Source organism: Oncorhynchus mykiss, chromosome 11 (genome assembly GCF_057628025.1).
Source record: "Oncorhynchus mykiss isolate SJ-2025 chromosome 11, ASM5762802v1, whole genome shotgun sequence".
In the NCBI taxonomy this organism is placed as follows: Eukaryota; Metazoa; Chordata; class Actinopteri; order Salmoniformes; family Salmonidae; genus Oncorhynchus; species Oncorhynchus mykiss.
Window position 1 is genome coordinate 84,339,484 of NC_143032.1, and position 22,039 is coordinate 84,361,522.

At 39.2% G+C, this 22,039-nt stretch overlaps 1 protein-coding gene across 7 annotated transcripts in view; it reads right to left on the minus strand.

The window, feature by feature from the left end:
* Positions 1-22,039, minus strand: part of LOC110535140 (poly (ADP-ribose) polymerase family, member 8) — an 83,393-nt gene that overhangs the window by 33,649 nt on the left and 27,705 nt on the right. For all 7 annotated transcript variants that reach the window (XR_016484727.1, XR_016484728.1, XR_016484726.1 and 4 more), the window contains 5 exons: positions 17,928-18,017; positions 17,178-17,248; positions 10,300-10,368; positions 4,147-4,241; positions 2,609-2,669 (listed from right to left, as the gene is read on the minus strand). Coding sequence is in view for 3 of the 7 variants with exons in the window: in XM_090191262.1 (XP_090047388.1) it covers positions 2,609-2,669; positions 4,147-4,241; positions 10,300-10,368; positions 17,178-17,248; positions 17,928-18,017 (386 nt within the window). In the remaining 4 variants the exon portion in view is untranslated. The remainder of the gene's footprint in view (positions 1-2,608; positions 2,670-4,146; positions 4,242-10,299; positions 10,369-17,177; positions 17,249-17,927; positions 18,018-22,039) is intronic.

Sequence of the window (22,039 nt, forward strand, 5' to 3'; positions counted from 1 at the left end):
TTGAGTGGCTGCTGCCAACACACTGACTCAACTCCAGCCACTTTAATAATGGAAATTGATGAAAAAGATATCACTAGCCACTTTAAACAATGCTACTTAATATAATGTTTACATACTCTACTAGAGGTCGACCGATTATGATTTTTCAACGCCGATACCAATTAGTCGGACGATTTTTTTATTTCTATATATAATAATGACAATTACAACAATACTGAATTAACACTCATTTTTAACTTAATATAAAACATCAATAAAATCAATTTAGCCTCAAATAAATAATGAAACATTCAATTTGGTTTAAATAATGCAAAAACAAAGTGTTGGAGAAGAAAGTAAAAGTGCAATATGTGCTATGTAAAAAATCTAACGTTGAAGTTCCTTGCTCAGAACATGAGAACATATGAAAGCTGGAGGTTCCTTTTAACATGAGACTTCAATATTCCAAGGTAAGAGGTTTTAGGTTGTAGTTAATTATACTACTTATAGGACTATTTCTCTCTATACCATTTCTATTTCATATACCTTTTGACTATTGGATGTTCTTATAGGCACTATAGTATTGCCAGTGTAACAGTATAGCTTCCGTCCCCCTCCTTGCCCCTACCTGGGCTCGAACCAGGAACACATCGACAACAGCCACCCTCGAAGCATCGTTACCCATCGCTCCACCAAAGCCGCAGCGCAAGGGGAATAACTACTCCAAATCTAAAAGCGAGTGACGCTTGAAACAGTATTAGCGCACACCCAGCTAACTAGCTAGCCATTTCACATTGGCTTGAAGTCATAAACAGTGCTGTGCTTGCGAAGAGCTGCTGGCAAAACGCATGAAAGTGCTGTTTGAATGAATGATTACGGGCCTGCTGCTGCTCAGTCAGACTGCTCTATCAAATCAGACTTAATTATAACATTATAACACACAGAAATACGAGCCTTTGGTCATTAATATGATCGAATCCGGAAACTATCATTTTGAAAACAAAACGTTTATTATTTCAGTGAAATACGGAACCGTTCGGTATTTTATCTAACGGGTGGCATCCCTAAGTCTAAATATTCTTGTTACATTGCACAACCTTCAATGTTATGTCATAATTACGTAAAATTCTGGCAAATTAGTTCGCAATGAGCCAGGCGGCCCAAACTGTTGCATATACCCTGACTCTGCATGCAATGAACGCAAGAGAAATGACACAATTTCACCTGGTTAATATTGCCTGCTAAACTGGATCAGTAGTTATTATTAGTGATTATGATTGATTGTTTTTTATAAGATAAGTTTAATGCTAGCTAGCAATTTACCTTGGCTTCTATTGCATTCGCGTAACAGGCAGGCTACTCGTGGAGTGCAATGATTAGACCGTTGGACTAGTTAACTGTGCGGTTGCAAGAATGGAACCCCTGAGCTGACAAGGTGAAAATCTGTCGTTCTGCCCCTGAACAAGGCAGTTAACCCACAGTTCCTAGGCCGTCATTGAAAATAAGAATGTGTTCTTAACTGATTTGCCTAGTTAAATAAAAGGTCTAAAAAATATATATTTTTTAATGTTAAATAAAAAAATAATCGGAAGTCGACGCCCAAAAATACCGATTTCCGATTGTTATGAAAACTTGAAATCGGTCCTAATTAATCGGCCATTCCAATTAATCGGTCGACCTCTATACCCAACATTACTCATCTCATATGTATATGTATATACTGTACTCTATATCATCTAGTGCATCTTTATGTAATACATGTATCACTAGCCACTTTAACTATGCCACTTTGTTTACATACCCTACATTACTCATCTCATATGTATATGTATATACTGTACTCTATATCATCTACTGCATCTTTATGTAATACATGTATCACTAGCCACTTTAAACTATGCCACTTTGTTTACATGCTCATCTCATATGTATATACTGTACTCGATACCATCTACTGCATCTTGCCTATGCCGTTCTGTACCATCACTCATTCATATATCTTTATGTACATATTCTTTATCCCTTTACACTTGTGTGTATAAAGTAGTAGTTGTGGAATTGTTAGGTTAGATTACTCGTTGGTTACGACTGCATTGTCGGAACTAGAAGCAACAAGCATTTCGCTACACTCGCATTAACATTTGCTAACCATGTGTACGTGACAAATTTGATTAGATTTTTTATTATTTTAACATTATTATTTTAACATGGGGTCAATACATTAAAACCATGTTATCTAAATGGTACAGACCTACAAGGTTAACATGGGGTCAATCCATTAAACCATGCTATTTTAGGGTGCAGACCTACACGGTTAACATGGGGTCAATCCATTAAACCATGCTATTTTAGGGTGCAGACCTACACGGTTAACATGGGGTCAATCCACTAAACCATGCTATTTTAGGGTGCAGACCTACACGGTTAACATGGGGTCAATCCATTAAACCATGCTATTTTAGGGTGCAGACCTACACGGTTAACATGGGGTCAATCCACTTGTGTGCCTGAATTACATTTCTCAATTTTTTCAAAATAGTCAAATAAATTTGAAATGCCAGCGTTAAGCTCATCAGATCAAAACGGACAACATGAAAGGAACGGTAGGTAATAAAACCATAATACTTACATCTAGGAAACTGACGTCGATGTGGAGATCAATGTCCACATCGTCGATGGCACCGTATTCCCTACGACAGGTTAGGAAGATGAACAGATTTCACTTCTCTATCGTCACATAAAGACACCTTCAGTCAGAGTCAACATGCATGTCGTTGAAAACATGGGAGATTTCCGCATTGTCCCTTGGCTACTTTGATATCTCAAACATAGAAATGCCACAAAGAGGCTGATCGAGAGCTTTTTGCATCTTGAAAACATGTTTGAAGTCGTATATCAGCATTACAATGAAAATGCATTATTCAGCACAGCTATCCTTTCATATCTTATTCTCAGCATAGAATGGTGATCACACACACACACACACACACACACACACACACACACACACACCCCCCCCTGGAAGACCAGCTCTCTACTCTGTGATGAGTCATCCAGTAGGCCCTGCCATACACCACCAACCACACTGACTCACCCCCCCCACTACCCTCCCCATTCCACAGGGATGCTGGCCCATGTTGACTCCAATGCATTCCACAGTTGTGTCACGTTGGCCAGAAGTCCCTGACCAAAGGCCCTTCTCCTCCGGATCACTCAGTTTGGCTGGGCAGCGCTAGGAAGAGTCTTGGTGGTTCAAAACGTCTTCCATTTAAGAATGGGAACCTTCAATGCTGCAGACATTTTATGGTACCCTTCTCCAGCTCTGTGCCTCAACACAATCCTGTCTCGGAGCTCTACGGACAATTCCTTCAATCTCACAACTTGGTGTTTGCTCTGATATGCACTGTCAACTGTGGGACCTTATATAGACAGATATGTGCCTTTCCAAATCATGTCCAATTAATTGAATTGACCACAGGTGGACTCCAATCAAGTTGTAGAAACATCTCAAGGATGATCAATGGAAACAGGATGCACCTGAGCTCAATTTCGAGTCTCATGGCAAAAGGTGTTTTGAATTTTGTATAAACTTGCAAAAAAATAAAAAATGAACGTATATTCGCTTTGTCATTATGGGGTAGTGCGTAGATCAAATGAAGATTTTTCATTTATTTAATCAATTTTAGATTAAGGCTGTAACGTCACAAAATGTGGAAAAAGTCAAGGTGGTCTGACTACTTCCCGAATGCCCTGTATATTATTGTCACCTGAGAGATACTGCGTGGTGTCCCTGTATGTTATTATTACCTGAGAGATACTGCGTGGTGTCCCTGTATGTTATTATTACCTGAGAGATACTGCGTGGTGTCCCTGTATATTATTATTACCTGAGAGATACTGCGTGGTGTCCCTGTATGTTATTATTACCTGAGAGATACTGCGTGGTGTCCCTGTATGTTATTATTACCTGAGAGATACTGCGTGGTGTCCCTGTATGTTATTATTACCTGAGAGATACTGCGTGGTGTCCCTGTATATTATTATTACCTGAGAGATACTGCGTGGTGTCCCTGTACATTATTATTACCTGAGAGATACTGCGTGGTGTCCCTGTACATTATTATTACCTGAGAGATACTGCGTGGTGTCCCTGTACATTATTATTACCTGAGAGATACTGCGTGGTGTCCGTACATCTCCCGGACCGCAGCCAGGTCCACCTCCAACTGGGGGTGCTTGTGGAGCTCGCCATCAGAGTTCACCTACCAGAGAGAGACGTCACCCACCCATCAGCAGTATAGTCAAACCTCTTCACAGTAAAGACAATCACAGTGAACAGCAAAAATCTCCCTAGAAGGACGATACCTAGAAAGGAACCGGACTCAGAGGGGAGACCTGAAAGGCTTTTTTTTTTTTTTTTTTTTTTTTAAGTGCGGTCCTTTGCCCTCCCCCTTCCACTAAAATGTCATGATTGGACAGTTTTCTAAAGAGAACCAAAACACGACCAATCAACTGCTAAGGACATTTTGTGCTTTTGTCTGGCAAGATCAACCTACAGCAGAACAATAATCCGTTTGTATACCCACTGTGCAAAACTGATTGAATCAATGTTGTTTCCACGTTATTTCAACAACTAAACTCAATGTGATGATGTTGAATCAACGTGGAAAAACTGATTGTATTTGTAAAAAGTCAAATCAATGTAAAGGAAATGGTATATATTTTTTTCACTCAACTTTTAATATAAATCCAATGACATTGTGATTTTTCTTTGTGAATTTCACGATGAATTCAACCAAAATTGTATCAAAACTAGACGTTGAAATCTGTGCCAAGTGGGTATGCTTTAATCTTTCATCTGAACGCTCCAAATACCCGTGGAGAACAAAAAAGTTTCACTGAGCAGGACTGTCTTTGTCCCATGTAAGCACCCTATTCCCTATGTAGTGCACTACATTTGACTAGAGTAGTAAAAACGAGGGCACTACATAGGGATAAGGATGCCATTTGGGAGACAAACTGTATAAACAACCAGCTAACTCACTGTGTCATCTCCTGTTCTATTTCATTGGCCGGTTCAATTTCTGGGAGGAGCTAAATGAAATCCAATATATTCACTGGAATATCAACAAACAAATTCTCCCTAGAGCTGTCCAGACACATTAAACATGAAGTCTCCTAGAGCTGTCCAGACACATTAAGTCCCCTAGAGCTGTCCAGACACATTAAACATGAAGTCTCCTAGAGCTGTCCAGACACATTAAGTCCCCTAGAGCTGTCCAGACACATTAAACATGAAGTCTCCTAGAGCTGTCCAGACACATTAAACATGAAGTCTCCTAGAGCTGTCCAGACACATTAAACATGAAGTCTCCTAGAGCTGTCCAGACAGATTAAGTCCCCTAGAGCTGTCCAGACACATTAAACATGAAGTCTCCTAGAGCTGTCCAGACACATTAAACATGAAGTCTCCTAGAGCTGTCCAGACACATTAAACATGAAGTCTCCTAGAGCTGTCCAGACACATTAAACATGAAGTCTCCTAGAGCTGTCCAGACACATTAACATGAAGTCTCCTAGAGCTGTCCAGACACATTAAACATGAAGTCTCCTAGAGCTGTCCAGACACATTAAACATGAAGTCTCCTAGAGCTGTCCAGACACATTAAACATGAAGTCTCCTAGAGCTGTCCAGACACATTAAACATGAAGTCTCCTAGAGCTGTCCAGACACATTAAACATGAAGTCTCCTAGAGCTGTCCAGACACATTAAACATGAAGTCTCCTAGAGCTGTTCAGACACATTAAACATGAAGTCTCCTAGAGCTGTCCAGACACATTAAACATGAAGTCTCCTAGAGCTGTCCAGACACATTAAACATGAAGTCTCCTAGAGCTGTCCAGACACATTAAACATGAAGTCTCCTAGAGCTGTCCAGACACATTAAACATGAAGTCTCCTAGAGCTGTCCAGACACATTAAACATGAAGTCCCCTAGAGCTGTCCAGACACATTAAACATGAAGTCTCCTAGAGCTGTCCAGACACATTAAACATGAAGTCTCCTAGAGCTGTCCAGACACATTAAACATGAAGTCCCCTAGAGCTGTCCAGACACATTAAACATGAAGTCTCCTAGAGCTGTCCAGACACATTAAACATGAAGTCTCCTAGAGCTGTCCAGACACATTAAACATGAAGTCCACATGAGTTAATGTGTCATAATTATTTGCTTTAAAACTAGGGGTGTGTCAAGTACTCAAACAAAACGAGTATCGTAACGGATATTGAGAATTTTCCCGAAATAAAATTATGACAAGTATTTTTAGTAATTATGAGTGCCAGCAAACATCTCTCTTTCACTCAAACAGTATGAAGCACTGTGTTCTCTCAACAACTATTGGCTAGTTCTTCTGTCTGTAAAGAAACAGGGCGGGGGTGTCAGTTGAGCCTGCTGTCACAATTGGCTTAGAACAAGCCACTCCTCCTCTGCTCTCATTTCCCCAGACAGACAACAGACTGTTTCGGTCACTGTCTCAGGACACAAGTCTCTCCTTCTCCAAACATCATGCATGAATCAGAATCCATAGCTAGGTCATTTTTTGTTCAAATCGAGTTACTTCCTGTCAACTGAGTCCATATGGTTGTTTTGGTCTGTCTACTTGGCGTTGTTCAGCAGGACTACTTCGTCTTTCTGTATACTTATTGCATTCCTGACCACATCTGTCATTATGTATATCGGTAAATAGCCCACCCAATTTACCTACCTCATCACCATACTGTTTATATTTATTTACTTTTCTGCTCTTTTGCACACCAGTATCTCTACCTGTACATGACCATCTGATCATTTATCACTCCAGTGTTAATCTGCTAAATTGTAATTATTCGCCTACCTCCTCATGCCTTTTGCACACAATGTATATAGACTCTTTCTTTTCTTTCTACTGTGTTATTGACTTGTTAATTGTTTACTCCATGTGTAACTCTGTGTTGTCTGTTCACACTGCTATGCTTTATCTTGGCCAGGTCGCAGTTGCAAATGAGAACTTGTTCTCAACTAGCCTACCTGGTTAAATAAAGGTGTTCTCAACTAGCCTACCTGGTTAAATAAAGGTGTTCTCAACTAGCCTACCTGGTTAAATAAAGGTGTTCTCAACTGGCCTACCTGGTTAAATAAAGGTGAAATAAAAATAATACAAATTAAATGTAGTGATCCAAGCCCATGCTTGCTATTATTATTTCTACTGGGCCAGGCATGTTGACCGAGCGACATGTCATTACAAAATAAAAAATGTTTATTTTGATTGTACAAATGTACAATCAGCAGAGTATCATATTTACATTAGTATTCAGACCCTTTACTCAGTACTTTGTTGAAGCACCTTTGGCAGCGATTACAGCCTCCAGTCTTCTTGGGTATGACGCTACAAGCTTGTCACACCTGTATTTGGTGCCTTTTGGCAAACTCCAAGCAGGCTGTCATTTGCCTATTACTGAAGAGTGGCTTCCTACTGGCCAACTCTACCATAAAGGCCTGATTGGTGGAGTGCTGCAGAGATGGTTGTCCTTCACGAAAGGTTCTCCCATCTCCACAGAGGAAATCTGGAGCTCTGTCAGAGTGAACATCAGGTTCTCGGTCACCTCCCTGACCAAGGCCCTTCTCCTCCGATTGCGCAGTTTGACCAGACGGCCAGCTCTAGGAAGAGTCTTCCCCAGATCTGTGCCTCGACACAAGTCTGTCTCGGAGCTCTAAGGACTATTCCTTCGACCTCGTGTCTTGTTTTTTTTTGCTCTGACATGCACTGTGCTATTCCAAATCATGTCCGATCAATCGAATTTACCAAAAGTGGACTCTAATCAAGTTGTAAAAACATACGATTACTGGTATGATGAGATCAGCACTCCCCTATTTAAACCATTGGTTATGTTATTGATAAAGAAAACAATAACTACCTACTGACATCAAGTAAACATTATCTAGGCCAACAACCATTAATGGATTTTAAACTAGCCTGAGGCTAGTACTTTTCAGACCAGGCTAGTAGAAAACATTACATTTTGACACTGGCAAATTCCATTTTTGTCTTTTCAAATATCCTATGGCATATTTTGTACATGGGCTATTAAAAGAAATGGTGGTCGACTGGCTAGAGCCCAACATCCTTAAAATGACATCCCTGCCTTCTCCCCATACTACATAATCAAAGATCCAAAGAATATCAATCATCACAGGTGTATGAAACAAGGTCCTACTCACTCTGTAATTGTTTATGACAGCTTCAACATTATGTAAATTAAAAACCCACGAGTTACCCTCCAATCTAGGAGGTTAATAAGGAGTGTTTTATCTAGAAGCTTTTAAAGAATAGCCAATAGGGCCCATATATAATGTGTTGCTGACGTGACACGTTTCCCAAAGCCTCACCACAGGGCACACACACACACGTTTCCCAAAGCCTCACCACAGGGCACACACACACAATACCCCTCCCCCCACACACACACACAATACACCCCCCCACACACACACACACACACACACACTCACACAATACCCCCCCCCACACACACACACACACACACACAATACACCCCCCCCCCACACACACACAATACCCCCCCCACACACACACCCCCCCACACACACACACAATACACCCCCCCCCGACATACACACAATACCCACACACACACAATACCCCCCCACCCCCCACACACACATACAATACCCCCCCACCCCCCACACACACACACACAATACCCACACACACACACAATACCCCCCCACACACACACAATACCCCCCCTCCTCCCACACACACACACAATACCCCCCCCTCACACCCCCACACACATGACCCCTCAGAGGAAGACGGCCATATTACGGTGCCTGACTTTGCAACGGCATTAAATTCTAAAGCCTGTCACGCGAAACAATTTGGACGCAATTTAAGTTGCAGATGCACACTCCCAAGTGACATGCTGATACACGAAGCAATTCAAACAAAAATGTCAATTGCAAGCAACATCCAATTCTATCATACATCACATGATTTCATAAATGATTTGCTTAGCCAAATGTCTGGTAATTGTAACAGCATCGAGACACAAAATGCTGATTGTACAATTTAGATAGCTAGCCAAAAATGTTGCCCAAAACAATGTTTTACCAAGCTAGTAAGCTAAGCTAGCTAGCTGTAGTCATGTTGGAACAATGTCAGCTGAAACTGGACAGAGAAAAGGTCTAGTTTCACTTTTAAAATGACACATTTATTGACTGCCAGACCATATACATAAACCACGACTAGCCATGCGGTCTAGGATTTTTTTTTTTTTATACATTTCCCATTTGGCATGTCTCTTTTCGTCCTGCTTTGCGGCAGCACCGACACCTGTGTTGGCATGACAACTGGGTCGGAGTTCAGAACGGAACGATATGACGTGTCATGTGAACTTTTTTCTGCTCACTGATTGGACATTGCATACAGACAATTGAGTGAAATAGGATTGATTTCTATCGCTGGCGATGCAATGCAACTAATTTGCAGGGGGAAATTGTTTGAGGGTTACACATGGAGCAACCCAGAAGCAAGCAACATAAATTTAGTCCAGATTGCTTCGTGACCGACCGGAGGCATCAATCACAATCTTTAAAACAGACTCGCTACTCTCACAGAAACTGACTAATCACTCAAACAAACTTCAGAAACTGTCGCTTTGTCACAAGAGGCCGAAACAAAGTTCACCAATCAACAGTTAGGAGGAGAAGGAAGGAAAGAGACGATGCGAGAGCGAGAGAGAGAGAGAGGCAGCCGTCGCTCATCAGAACAGCCGTATATTTCCATATGGAAAGTCATTTCATTTTGGTGACAGAAACGTCCCACTACGGTGAATGAGCAGCCTCGGGTCTCTTTCTGAGTGAGCGGACTGAAAATATAAAAGAGCTTTATATACTTGATGAGTCTAGGACCACTTTAGGGAAATCTGCCATGGACTCAGGTGGAGAAGCCAGGGGAGGTCTGGACCTTTGATTTCTGCCTTCTCCTTAGTCTCTCACTCGATATAAGGAGTTCTACTTACTGCCACTGTAGCTACGGGGTGGTTTCCTGGACACAGATTAAGCCTTGACCCGGACTAAGAAAAAACAAAATTCTCCAAAGTGCTTTTTAGTCCAGGACTAAGCTTAATTTGAGTCTGGGGAAACCTGCCCTAAGAAATCTACTGCCTCTGTAGCTAAGAGAGGGCTGAACACTTGCGATCTATTGGTTTGATAAGTTCTAGCAGTTGTTATGGAGGAGATGAGGCTTGATGCTTACCTGACCTCCATAGTAAAACTCCTCAGAGTCAGCATCCCCCTCAGAGTCCTCCTCTATGGCATAGTGGCACTGGGGGAAGTTAGACATGTTATTACACACTATTACACCGTTACTACACCCGTTATTAACTGTTATGGCTGGGAGGGGGGGGGGCAGTATTGAGTAGCTTGGGTGAATAAGGTGCCTAAAGTAAACGGCCTGCTCCTCAGTCTCAGTTTCTAATACATGCATTTTCGTAGTAGTATTGGATAGAAAACACTCTAAATTTTCTAAAACTGTTTGAATGATGTATGTGAGTATAACAGAACTCATATTGGCAGGCAAAATCCTGAGTTGAAATCAAAACAGGAAGTCAGAAATCTGAGCTTTGTATGTATTCACCAGAGTCCCCAATGAAATCCCCTTGAGATATGAATGATGTTGCACTGCCTAGGGGTTCCACTAGATGTCAACCGTCAATATAAATTATAATGAGACTTCTATGATGTTGCGGGAGTGAATGATAGCAGAATCAGTCAGGTGTCTGGCAGTCAGCCATTTTCTGATCATGTTTATTCCTCATGGTAGTCACTTGCGTTCCATTGCTCATGAAGACACAAAGGAATACTCCGGTTGGAACTTTATTGAAGCTATATGTTAAAAACATCCTAATGATTGATTCTGTACTTAGTTTGAAATGTTTCTTTGACCGGTAATATCCCTTTTTGAAGTTTTTGTCTGATATAACGCTGACCAGAATTAGCGTTTGGATATGTATACCAAACTCGCTAACAAAAGAAGGTATTTGGACATAAATAATGGACATTTTCGAACAAAACAAACATTTATTGTGGACCTGGGATTCCTGGAGTGCTTTCTGATGTAGATCATCAAAGGTAAGGGAATATTTAACATGTCATTTCTTGTTTATGTTGACGCCATCGTTGCGGCTATTGTGATTTTTACTTCTGAGCGCCGTCTCAGATTATTGCATGGGTTTCTTTTTCCAGTAAAGTTTTTTTAAATTCTGACACAGCGGTTGCATTACGGAGAGGTATATCTATAATTCCATGTGTATAACTTGTATTTATCTACATTTATGATGAGTATTTCTGTTGAATGATATGGTTATGCAAAATCACTGGATGTTTTTGGAATTAGTGAATCTAACGTGCCAATGTAAACTCCGATTTTCTGATATAAATATGAACTTTATCAAACAAAACATGCATGTTTTGTGTAACATGAAGTCCTATGAGTGTCATCTGATGAAGATCATCATAATTTTATCTCTATTTGTGCTTTTTCTCTCTCTCTCTTTGGCTGGTAAAATTGGCTGTGTATTTTAGTGAGTTGTTGGTGACCTAACATAATCGTTTGTGGTGCTTTCTCCGTAAATCCTATTTGAAATCGGACACTGGTGGGATTAACAACAAGATTACCTTGAAAACGATATAAGATACATGTATGTTTGAGGAATTTAAATTATGAGATTTCTGTTCTTTTGAATATGGCTCACTGCACTATCACTGGTTGTTGTTACATCTCTCCCGGTAACGGGATCTCAGCCATAAGAAGTTAAACACTATTACACCGTTACTACACCCATTATTACAGTTACTACACCTGTTACTACACACTATTAGTTACTACACCCATTATTACACACTATTACACCGTTACTACACCCATTATTACAGTTACTACACCTGTTACTACACACTATTAGTTACTACAGCCGTTACACACTATTACACCTTTACTACACCTGTTACTAAACACTATTAGTTACTACACCCATTTCAGTTACTACACCCGTTACTACACACTATTAGTTACTACACCCATTATTACACACTATTACACCTTTACTACACCTGTTACTACACACTTAATTACTACACCCATTATTACAGTTACTACACCCGTCACTACACACTATTACACCATTACTACACCCATTATTACACACTATTACACCGTTACTACACCCATTATGACAGTTACTACACCTGTTACTACACACTATTAGTTACTACACCCATTATTACACACTATTACACCTTTACTACACCCATTATTACAGTTACTACACCCGTAACTACACACTATTAGTTACTACACCCATTATTACACACTATTACACCGTTACTACACCCATTATTACAGTTACTACACCTGTTACTACACACTATTAGTTACTACACCCATTATTACACACTATTACACCGTTACTACACCCATTATTACAGTTACTATACCTGTTACTACACACTATTAGTTACTACACCCATTACACACTATTACACCATTACTACACCTGTTACTAAACAATATTAGTTACTACACCCATTAGTTACTACACCCGTTACTACACCCATTATTACAGTTACTACACCTGTTACTATTACACCGTTACTACACCCATTATTACAGTTACTACACCTGTTACTACACACTATTAGTTACTACACCCATTATTACACACTATTACACCGTTACTACACCCATTATTACAGTTACTACACCTGTTACTACACACTATTAGTTACTACAGCCATTATTACACACTATTACACCGTTACTACACCCATTATTACAGTTACTACACCTGTTACTACACACTATTAGTTACTACAGCCGTTACACACTATTACACCTTTACTACACCTGTTACTAAACACTATTAGTTACTACACCCATTTCAGTTACTACACCCGTTACTACACACTATTAGTTACTACACCCATTATTACACACTATTACACCTTTACTACACCTGTTACTACACACTTAATTACTACACCCATTATTACAGTTACTACACCCGTCACTACACACTATTACACCATTACTACACCCATTATTACACACTATTACACCGTTACTACACCCATTATGACAGTTACTACACCTGTTACTACACACTATTAGTTACTACACCCATTATTACACACTATTACACCTTTACTACACCCATTATTACAGTTACTACACCCGTAACTACACACTATTAGTTACTACACCCATTATTACACACTATTACACCGTTACTACACCCATTATTACAGTTACTACACCTGTTACTACACACTATTAGTTACTACACCCATTATTACACACTATTACACCGTTACTACACCCATTATTACAGTTACTATACCTGTTACTACACACTATTAGTTACTACACCCATTACACACTATTACACCATTACTACACCTGTTACTAAACAATATTAGTTACTACACCCATTAGTTACTACACCCGTTACTACACCCATTATTACAGTTACTACACCTGTTACTATTACACCGTTACTACACCCATTATTACAGTTACTACACCTGTTACTACACACTATTAGTTACTACACCCATTATTACACACTATTACACCGTTACTACACCCATTATTACAGTTACTACACCTGTTACTACACACTATTAGTTACTACAGCCGTTACACACTATTACACCTTTACTACACCTGTTACTAAACACTATTAGTTACTACACCCATTACAGTTACTACACCCGTTACTACACACTATTAGTTACTACACCCATTATTACACACTATTACACCTTTACTACACCTGTTACTACACACTTAATTACTACACCCATTATTACAGTTACTACACCCGTTACTACACACTATTACACCATTACTACACCCATTATTACACACTATTACACCGTTACCACACCCATTATTACAGTTACTACACCTGTTACTACACACTATTAGTTACTACACCCATTATTACACATTTACTACACATGTTACTACACGCTATTAGTTACTAAACCCATTATTACACTGTTAGTACACCCATTATCACAGTCACTACACACTATGAGTTACTACACCCGTTACTACACACTATTACGGCGTTACTACACACTATCACAGCGTTACTACACACTATCACATCGTTACTACACACTATTACAGCGTTACTACACACTATCACAGCGTTACTACACACTATCACAGCGTTACTACACACTATTACATCACTATTACACCACAACACCACTATAATATTACACCACTTTAACACCACTATTACAACACTAAACGATTACACCACTATAATATTACACCACTATTATTACACCACTACACTATTACACCACTATAATATTACACCACTATTATTACACCACTACACTATTACACCACTACACTATTACACCACTATAATATTACACCACTATACTATTACACCACTATAATATTACACCACTATTACACCACTATACTATAACACCACTATTACACCACTAAACGATTACACCACTATAATATTACACCACTAAACTATTACACCACTATACTATTACACCACTATACTATTACACCACTATACTATTACACCACTATACTATTACACCACTAAACTATTACACCACTATACTATTACACCACTATACTATTACACCACTATTAATCCACTACACTATTACACCACTATAATATTACACCACTATACTATTACACCACTATAATATTAATCCACTACACTATTACACCACTATAATATTACACCACTATACTATTACACCACTATAATATTACACCACTATACTATTACACCACTATAATATTTCACCACTATAATATTACACCACTATAATATTACACCACTACACTATTACACCACTACACTATTACACCACTACACTATTACACCACTATACTATTACACCACTATAATATTACACCACTATTACACCACTATTACACCACTACAATATTACACCACTACACTATTACACCACTATAATATTACACCACTACACTATTACACCACTATAATATTACACCACTATAATATTACACCACTACACTATTACACCACTACAATATTACACCACTATACTATTACACCACTATAATATTACACCACTACACTATTACACCACTATAATATTTCACCACTATAATATTACACCACTATAATATTACACCACTGCACTATTACACCACTACACTATTACACCACTATAATATTTCACCACTATAATATTACACCACTATAATATTACACCACTACACTATTACACCACTACACTATTACACCACTATAATATTACACCACTATACTATTACACCACTATAATATTTCACCACTATACTATTACACCACTATAATATTTCACCACTATAATATTACACCACTACACTATTACACCACTACACCACTACACTATTACACCACTACACTACTACACCACTATAATATTACACCACTACACTATTACACCACTACACTATTACACCACTATAATATTACACCACTATAATATTTCACCACTATAATATTACACCACTACACTATTACACCACTATAATATTACACCACTATAATATTTCACCACTATAATATTACACCACTACACTATTACACCACTACACTATTACACCACTATAATATTTCACCACTATAATATTACACCACTACACTATTACACCACTACACTATTACACCACTATAATATTACACCACTATACTATTACACCACTACACTATTACACCACTATAATATTACACCACTATACTATTACACCACTACACTATTACACCACTACACTATTACACCACTATAATATTACACCACTACACCACTATTTCACCACTATAATATTACACCACTATAATATTACACCACTATACTATTACACCACTACACCACTACACTATTACACCACTATAATATTACACCACTACACCACTATTACACCACTATAATATTACACCACTACACTATTACACCACTATACTATTACACCACTACACTATTACACCACTATACTATTACACCACTACACTATTACACCACTACACTATTACACCACTACACCACTATTACACCACTATACTATTACACCACTACACTATTACACCACTACACCACTATTACACCACTATAATATTACACCACTACACTATTACACCACTACACCACTATTACACCACTATACTATTACACCACTACACTATTACACCACTACACTATTACACCACTACACCACTACACTATTACACCACTACACTATTACACCACTACACTATTACACCACTACACCACTATTACGCCACTATACTATTACACCACTACACTATTACACCACTACACCATTACACCACTACACTATTACACCACTACACTATTACACCACTACACTATTACACCACTATACTATTACACCACTATACTATTACACCACTATAATATTACACCACTATAATATTACACCACTACACTATTACACCACTACACTATTACACCACTATAATATTACACCACTATAATATTACACCACTATACTATTACACCACTATAATATTACACCACTACACTATTACACCACTACACTATTACACCACTACACTATTACACCACTATAATATTACACCACTATAATATTACACCACTATAATATTACACCACTATACTATTACACCACTATAATATTTAAACACTATAATATTACACCACTATTACACCACTACACTATTACACCACTACACTATTACACCACTATAATATTACACCACTATAATATTACACCACTATAATATTCCACCACTATTACAATTCCACCACTACACACATTGCTACACATTACACACTAATAGTCATTACATACTACCATGCAGTTAACATTTATACACTAAACAGTTCTTACCCATTATTACATACTATTATAGTTATTACATAATACTATATAGTTACACATTACATACTATTATACCTGTTATTACATACTAGTTCACACTGAAAAAGTTCTCTATAAACTTGATATTAAATAGCTGACGTTATAATGCTTAATGACTTGCTTGGAGCTTTTATAATGTCTTATTAAATCAGTGATGTACATCTCACCTGATTCTTGTCTATCTGATGTTTGGACTTGATGGACAGGCAGCAGTTGGCGTCATTATTGACCCTAATCTCTGTTTACAAAACACACACACACACACACAAAAACAAAACAATACACAGTTAGCCAGGACGTCTGTTCATCTAAGTATCTGCTATACCAACAAACAGTCTGATAAACAGAGATACGACAGCAGAGTGGCTACAGACAGTCTGATAAACAGAGATACGACAGCAGAGTGACTACGGACAGTCTGATAAACAGAGATACGACAGCAGAGTGACTACGGACAGTCTGATAAACAGAGATACGACAGCAGAGAGACTACAGACAGTCTGATAAACAGAGATACGACAGCAGAGTGACGACAGAGAGACTACAGACAGTCTGATAAACAGAGATACGACAGCAGAGTGACTACGGACAGTCTGATAAACAGAGATACGACAGCAGAGTGACTACAGACAGTCTGATAAACAGATACGACAGCAGAGTGACTACGGACAGTCTGATAAACAGAGATACGACAGCAGAGTGACTACGGACAGTCTGATAAACAGATATACGACAGCAGAGTGACGACAGAGAGACTACAGACAGTCTGATAAACAGAGATACGACAGCAGAGTGACTACGGACAGTCTGATAAACAGAGATACGACAGCAGAGTGACTACGGACAGTCTGATAAACAGAGATACGACAGCAGAGTGACGACAGAGAGACTACAGACAGTCTGAAAAGCAAACAAACCTGTTGCTATCCTGTGGAAGATGACGGGGATCTGGTCTCTGGTGACTAGAACTTCATCCTCGTTCTCAGAGTTTGACACGTATGTATTGTCTGGATTGGGAAAAGAAGAAAGAAGACACTTAATTTGGAGGCTAACTAAGATAAGTGCTCATAACTCATATACCGTTCAAGTCGGGAAGTTGAGTCAAATACATTTAACCTCAGTTTTTCACAATTCCTGACATTTAATCCTAGCAAATTTGTCTTGGGTCAGTTAGGATCACCACTTCATTTTAAGAATGTGAAATGTCAGAATAATAGTAGAGAGAATGATTTATTTCAGCTTTTATTTCTTTCATCACATTCCTAGTGGGTCAGAAGTTTACATACACTCAATTGGCATTTGGTAGCATTGCCTTTAAATTGTTTAACTTGGGTCAAACGTTTCGGGTAGCATTCCACTAGCTTCCCACAATAAATTGCGTGAATTTTGGCCCATTCCTCCTGACAGAGCTGGTGTAACTGAGTCAGGTTTGTAGGCCTCCTTGCTTGCACACGCTTTTTCAGTTCTGCCCACACATTTTCTAAAGGATTGAGGTCAGGGCTTTGTGATGGCCACTCCAATACCTTGACTTTGATGTCCTTAAGCCATTTTGCCACAACTTTGGAAGGATGCTTGGGGTCATTGTCCATTTGGAAGACCCATTTGCGACCAAGCTTTAACTTCCTGACTGATGTCTTGAGATTGTTGCTTCAATATATCCACATAATTTTACTGCCTCATGAAGCCATCAATTTTGTGAAATGCACCAGTCCCTCCTGCAGCAAAGCACCCCCACAACATGATGCTGCCACCCCCATGCTTCAAGGTTGGGATAGTGTTCTTTTGCTTGCAAGAATCCCCCGTTTTCCTACAAATACAACAATGGCCATTATGGTGAAACAGTTCTATTTTTGTTTCATCACATCAGGGGACATTGTCCCCATGTGCAGGTGCAAACCGTAGTCTGTCTTTTTTTTATGGCGGTTTAGGAGTAGTGGCTTCTTCCTTGCCGAGCGGCCTTTCACGTTATGTCGATATAGGACTCGTTTTACTGTGGATATAGATACTTTTGAACCTGTTTCCTCCAGCATCTTCACATGGTCCTTTGCTGTTGTTCTGGAATTGATTTGCACTTTTCCGCACCAAAGTACATTAATCTCTAGGAGACAGAACGCGTCTCCTTCCTGAGCGGTATGACGGCTGCGTGGTCCCATGGTGTTTATACTTGTGTACTATTGCTTGTACAGATGAACGTGGTACCTTCAGGTGTTTGGAAAATGCTCCCAAGGATGAACCGGACTACAATTGTTTTTCTGAGGTCTTGGCTGATTTCTTTTGATTTTCTCATGATGTCAAGCAAAGAGGCACTGAGTTTGAAGGTAGGCCTTGAAATACATCTACAGGTACACCTCCAATTGACTCAAATTATGTCAATTAGCCTATCAGAAGCTTCTAAAGCCATGACATCATTTTCTGGAATTTTACAAGCTGTTTAAAGGCACAGTCGACTTTGTGTATGTAAACTTCTGACCCACTGGAATTGTGATACAGTGAATTAATCTGTCTGTAAACAACTGTTGGAAAAATTACTTGTGTCATGCACAAAGTAGATATCCTAACAGACTTTCCAAAACTATAGTTTGTTAACAAGAAATTTGTGGAGTGGTTGAAAAATGAGCTTTATTGACTCCAACCTAAGTGTATGTAGTAAACTTCCGACTTCAACTGTATCACGTTGAACTAGATAAGTGGTCATAACCCGTATATCACAGTCAACTAGATAAGTACTCGTAACCCATATATCACAGTCAACTAGATAAGTACTCGTAACCCGTATATTACAGTCAACTAGATAAGTACTCGTAACCCGTATATCACAGTCAACTAGATAAGTACTCGTAACCCATATATCACAGTCAACTAGATAAGTACTCATAACCCATATATCACAGTCAACTAGATAAGTACTCATAACCCATATATCACAGTCAACTAGATAAGTAATCGTAACCCGTATATCACAGTCAACTAGATAAGTACTCGTAACCCGTATATCACAGTCAACTAGATACAGTGCCTTGCGAAAGTATTCGGCCCCCTTGAACTTTGCGACCTTTTGCCACATTTCAGGCTTCAAACATAAAGATATAAAACTGTATTTTCTTGTGAAGAATCAACAACAAGTGGGACACAATCATGAAGTGGAACGACATTTATTGGATATTTAAAACTTTTTTAACAAATCAAAAACTGAAAAATTGGGCGTGCAAAATAATTCAGCCCCTTTACTTTCAGTGCAGCAAACTCTCTCCAGAAGTTCAGTGAGGATCTCTGAATGATCCAATGTTGACCTAAATGACTAATGATGATAAATACAATCCACCTGTGTGTAATCAAGTCTCCGTATAAATGCACCTGCACTGTGATAGTCTCAGATTTCCGTTAAAAGCGCAGAGAGCATCATGAAGAACAAGGAACACACCAGGCAGGTCCGAGATACTGTTGTGAAGAAGTTTAAAGCCGGATTTGGATACAAAAATATTTCCCAAGCTTTAAACATCCCAAGGAGCACTGTGCAAGCGATAATATTGAAATGGAAGGAGTATCAGACCACTGCAAATCTACCAAGACCTGGCCGTCCCTCTAAACTTTCAGCTCATACAAGGAGAAGACTGATCAGAGATGCAGCCAAGAGGCCCATGATCACTCTGGATGAACTGCAGAGATCTACAGCTGAGGTGGGAGACTCTGTCCATAGGACAACAATCAGTCGTATATTGCACAAATCTGGCCTTTATGGAAGAGTGGCAAGAAGAAAGCCATTTCTTAAAGATATCCATAAAAAGTGTCGTTTAAAGTTTGCCACAAGCCACCTGGGAGACACACCAAACATGTGGAAGAAGGTGCTCTGGTCAGATGAAACCAACATTGAACTTTTTGGCAACAATGCAAAACGTTATGTTTGGCGTAAAAGCAACACAGCTGAACACACCATCCCCACTGTCAAACATGGTGGTGGCAGCATCATGGTTTGGGCCTGCTTTTCTTCAGCAGGGACAGGGAAGATGGTTAAAATTGATGGGAAGATGGATGGAGCCAAATACAGGACCATTCTGGAAGAAAACCTGATGGAGTCTGCAAAAGACCTGAGACTGGGACGGAGATTTGTCTTCCAACAAGACAATGATCCAAAACATAAAGCAAAATCTACAATGGAATGGTTCAAAAATAAACATATCCAGGTGTTAGAATGGCCAAGTCAAAGTCCAGACCTGAATCCAATCGAGAATCTGTGGAAAGAACTGAAAACTGCTGTTCACAAATGCTCTCCATCCAACCTCACTGAGCTCGAGCTGTTTTGCAAGGAGGAATGGGAAAAAAATTCAGTCTCTCGATGTGCAAAACTGATAGAGACATACCCCAAGCGACTTACAGCTGTAATCGCAGCAAAAGGTGGCGCTACAAAGTATTAACTTAAGGGGGCTGAATAATTTTGCACGCCCAATTTTTCAGGTTTAGATTTTTGAAAAAAGTTTGAAATATCCAATAAATGTCGTTCCACTTCATGATTGTGTCCCACTTGTTGTTGATTCTTCACAAAAAAATACAGTTTTATGTCTTTATGTTTGAAGCCTGAAATGTGGCAAAAGGTCGCAAAGTTCAAGGGGGCCGAATACTTTCGCAAGGCACTGTAAATAAGAATTTGAGGTTAACTGACTTGCCTAGTTAAATAAAGGTTAAATTAAATACTTATTTTCCACCATAATTTGCAAATAAATTCATAAAGTCCAAGGTTCTTGGCAGTCTGGCGAAGTACACTTTCAAGCAAGTCTTTGGGATGGAGATGCAGTATGGCAGTCGTGCCAAACATCTTATCAACCACCTGGTGGAAGGGACTTTGTGGATCTGAGGCTCTTTCCCCTGTTGCCTCCATCATCCTCCAAATCCCACCAACAACAGTCGCCTCAGAGAGCAACTAGTCCATGTTTGGGAACACACACACCAAAGCACGCAACAGGCTGACCAATACAAGGGTTGAAAGATTGGTGGCCATCCGAGCAAATTTGAGGCTTTTTGAGCCAAGGTTGGA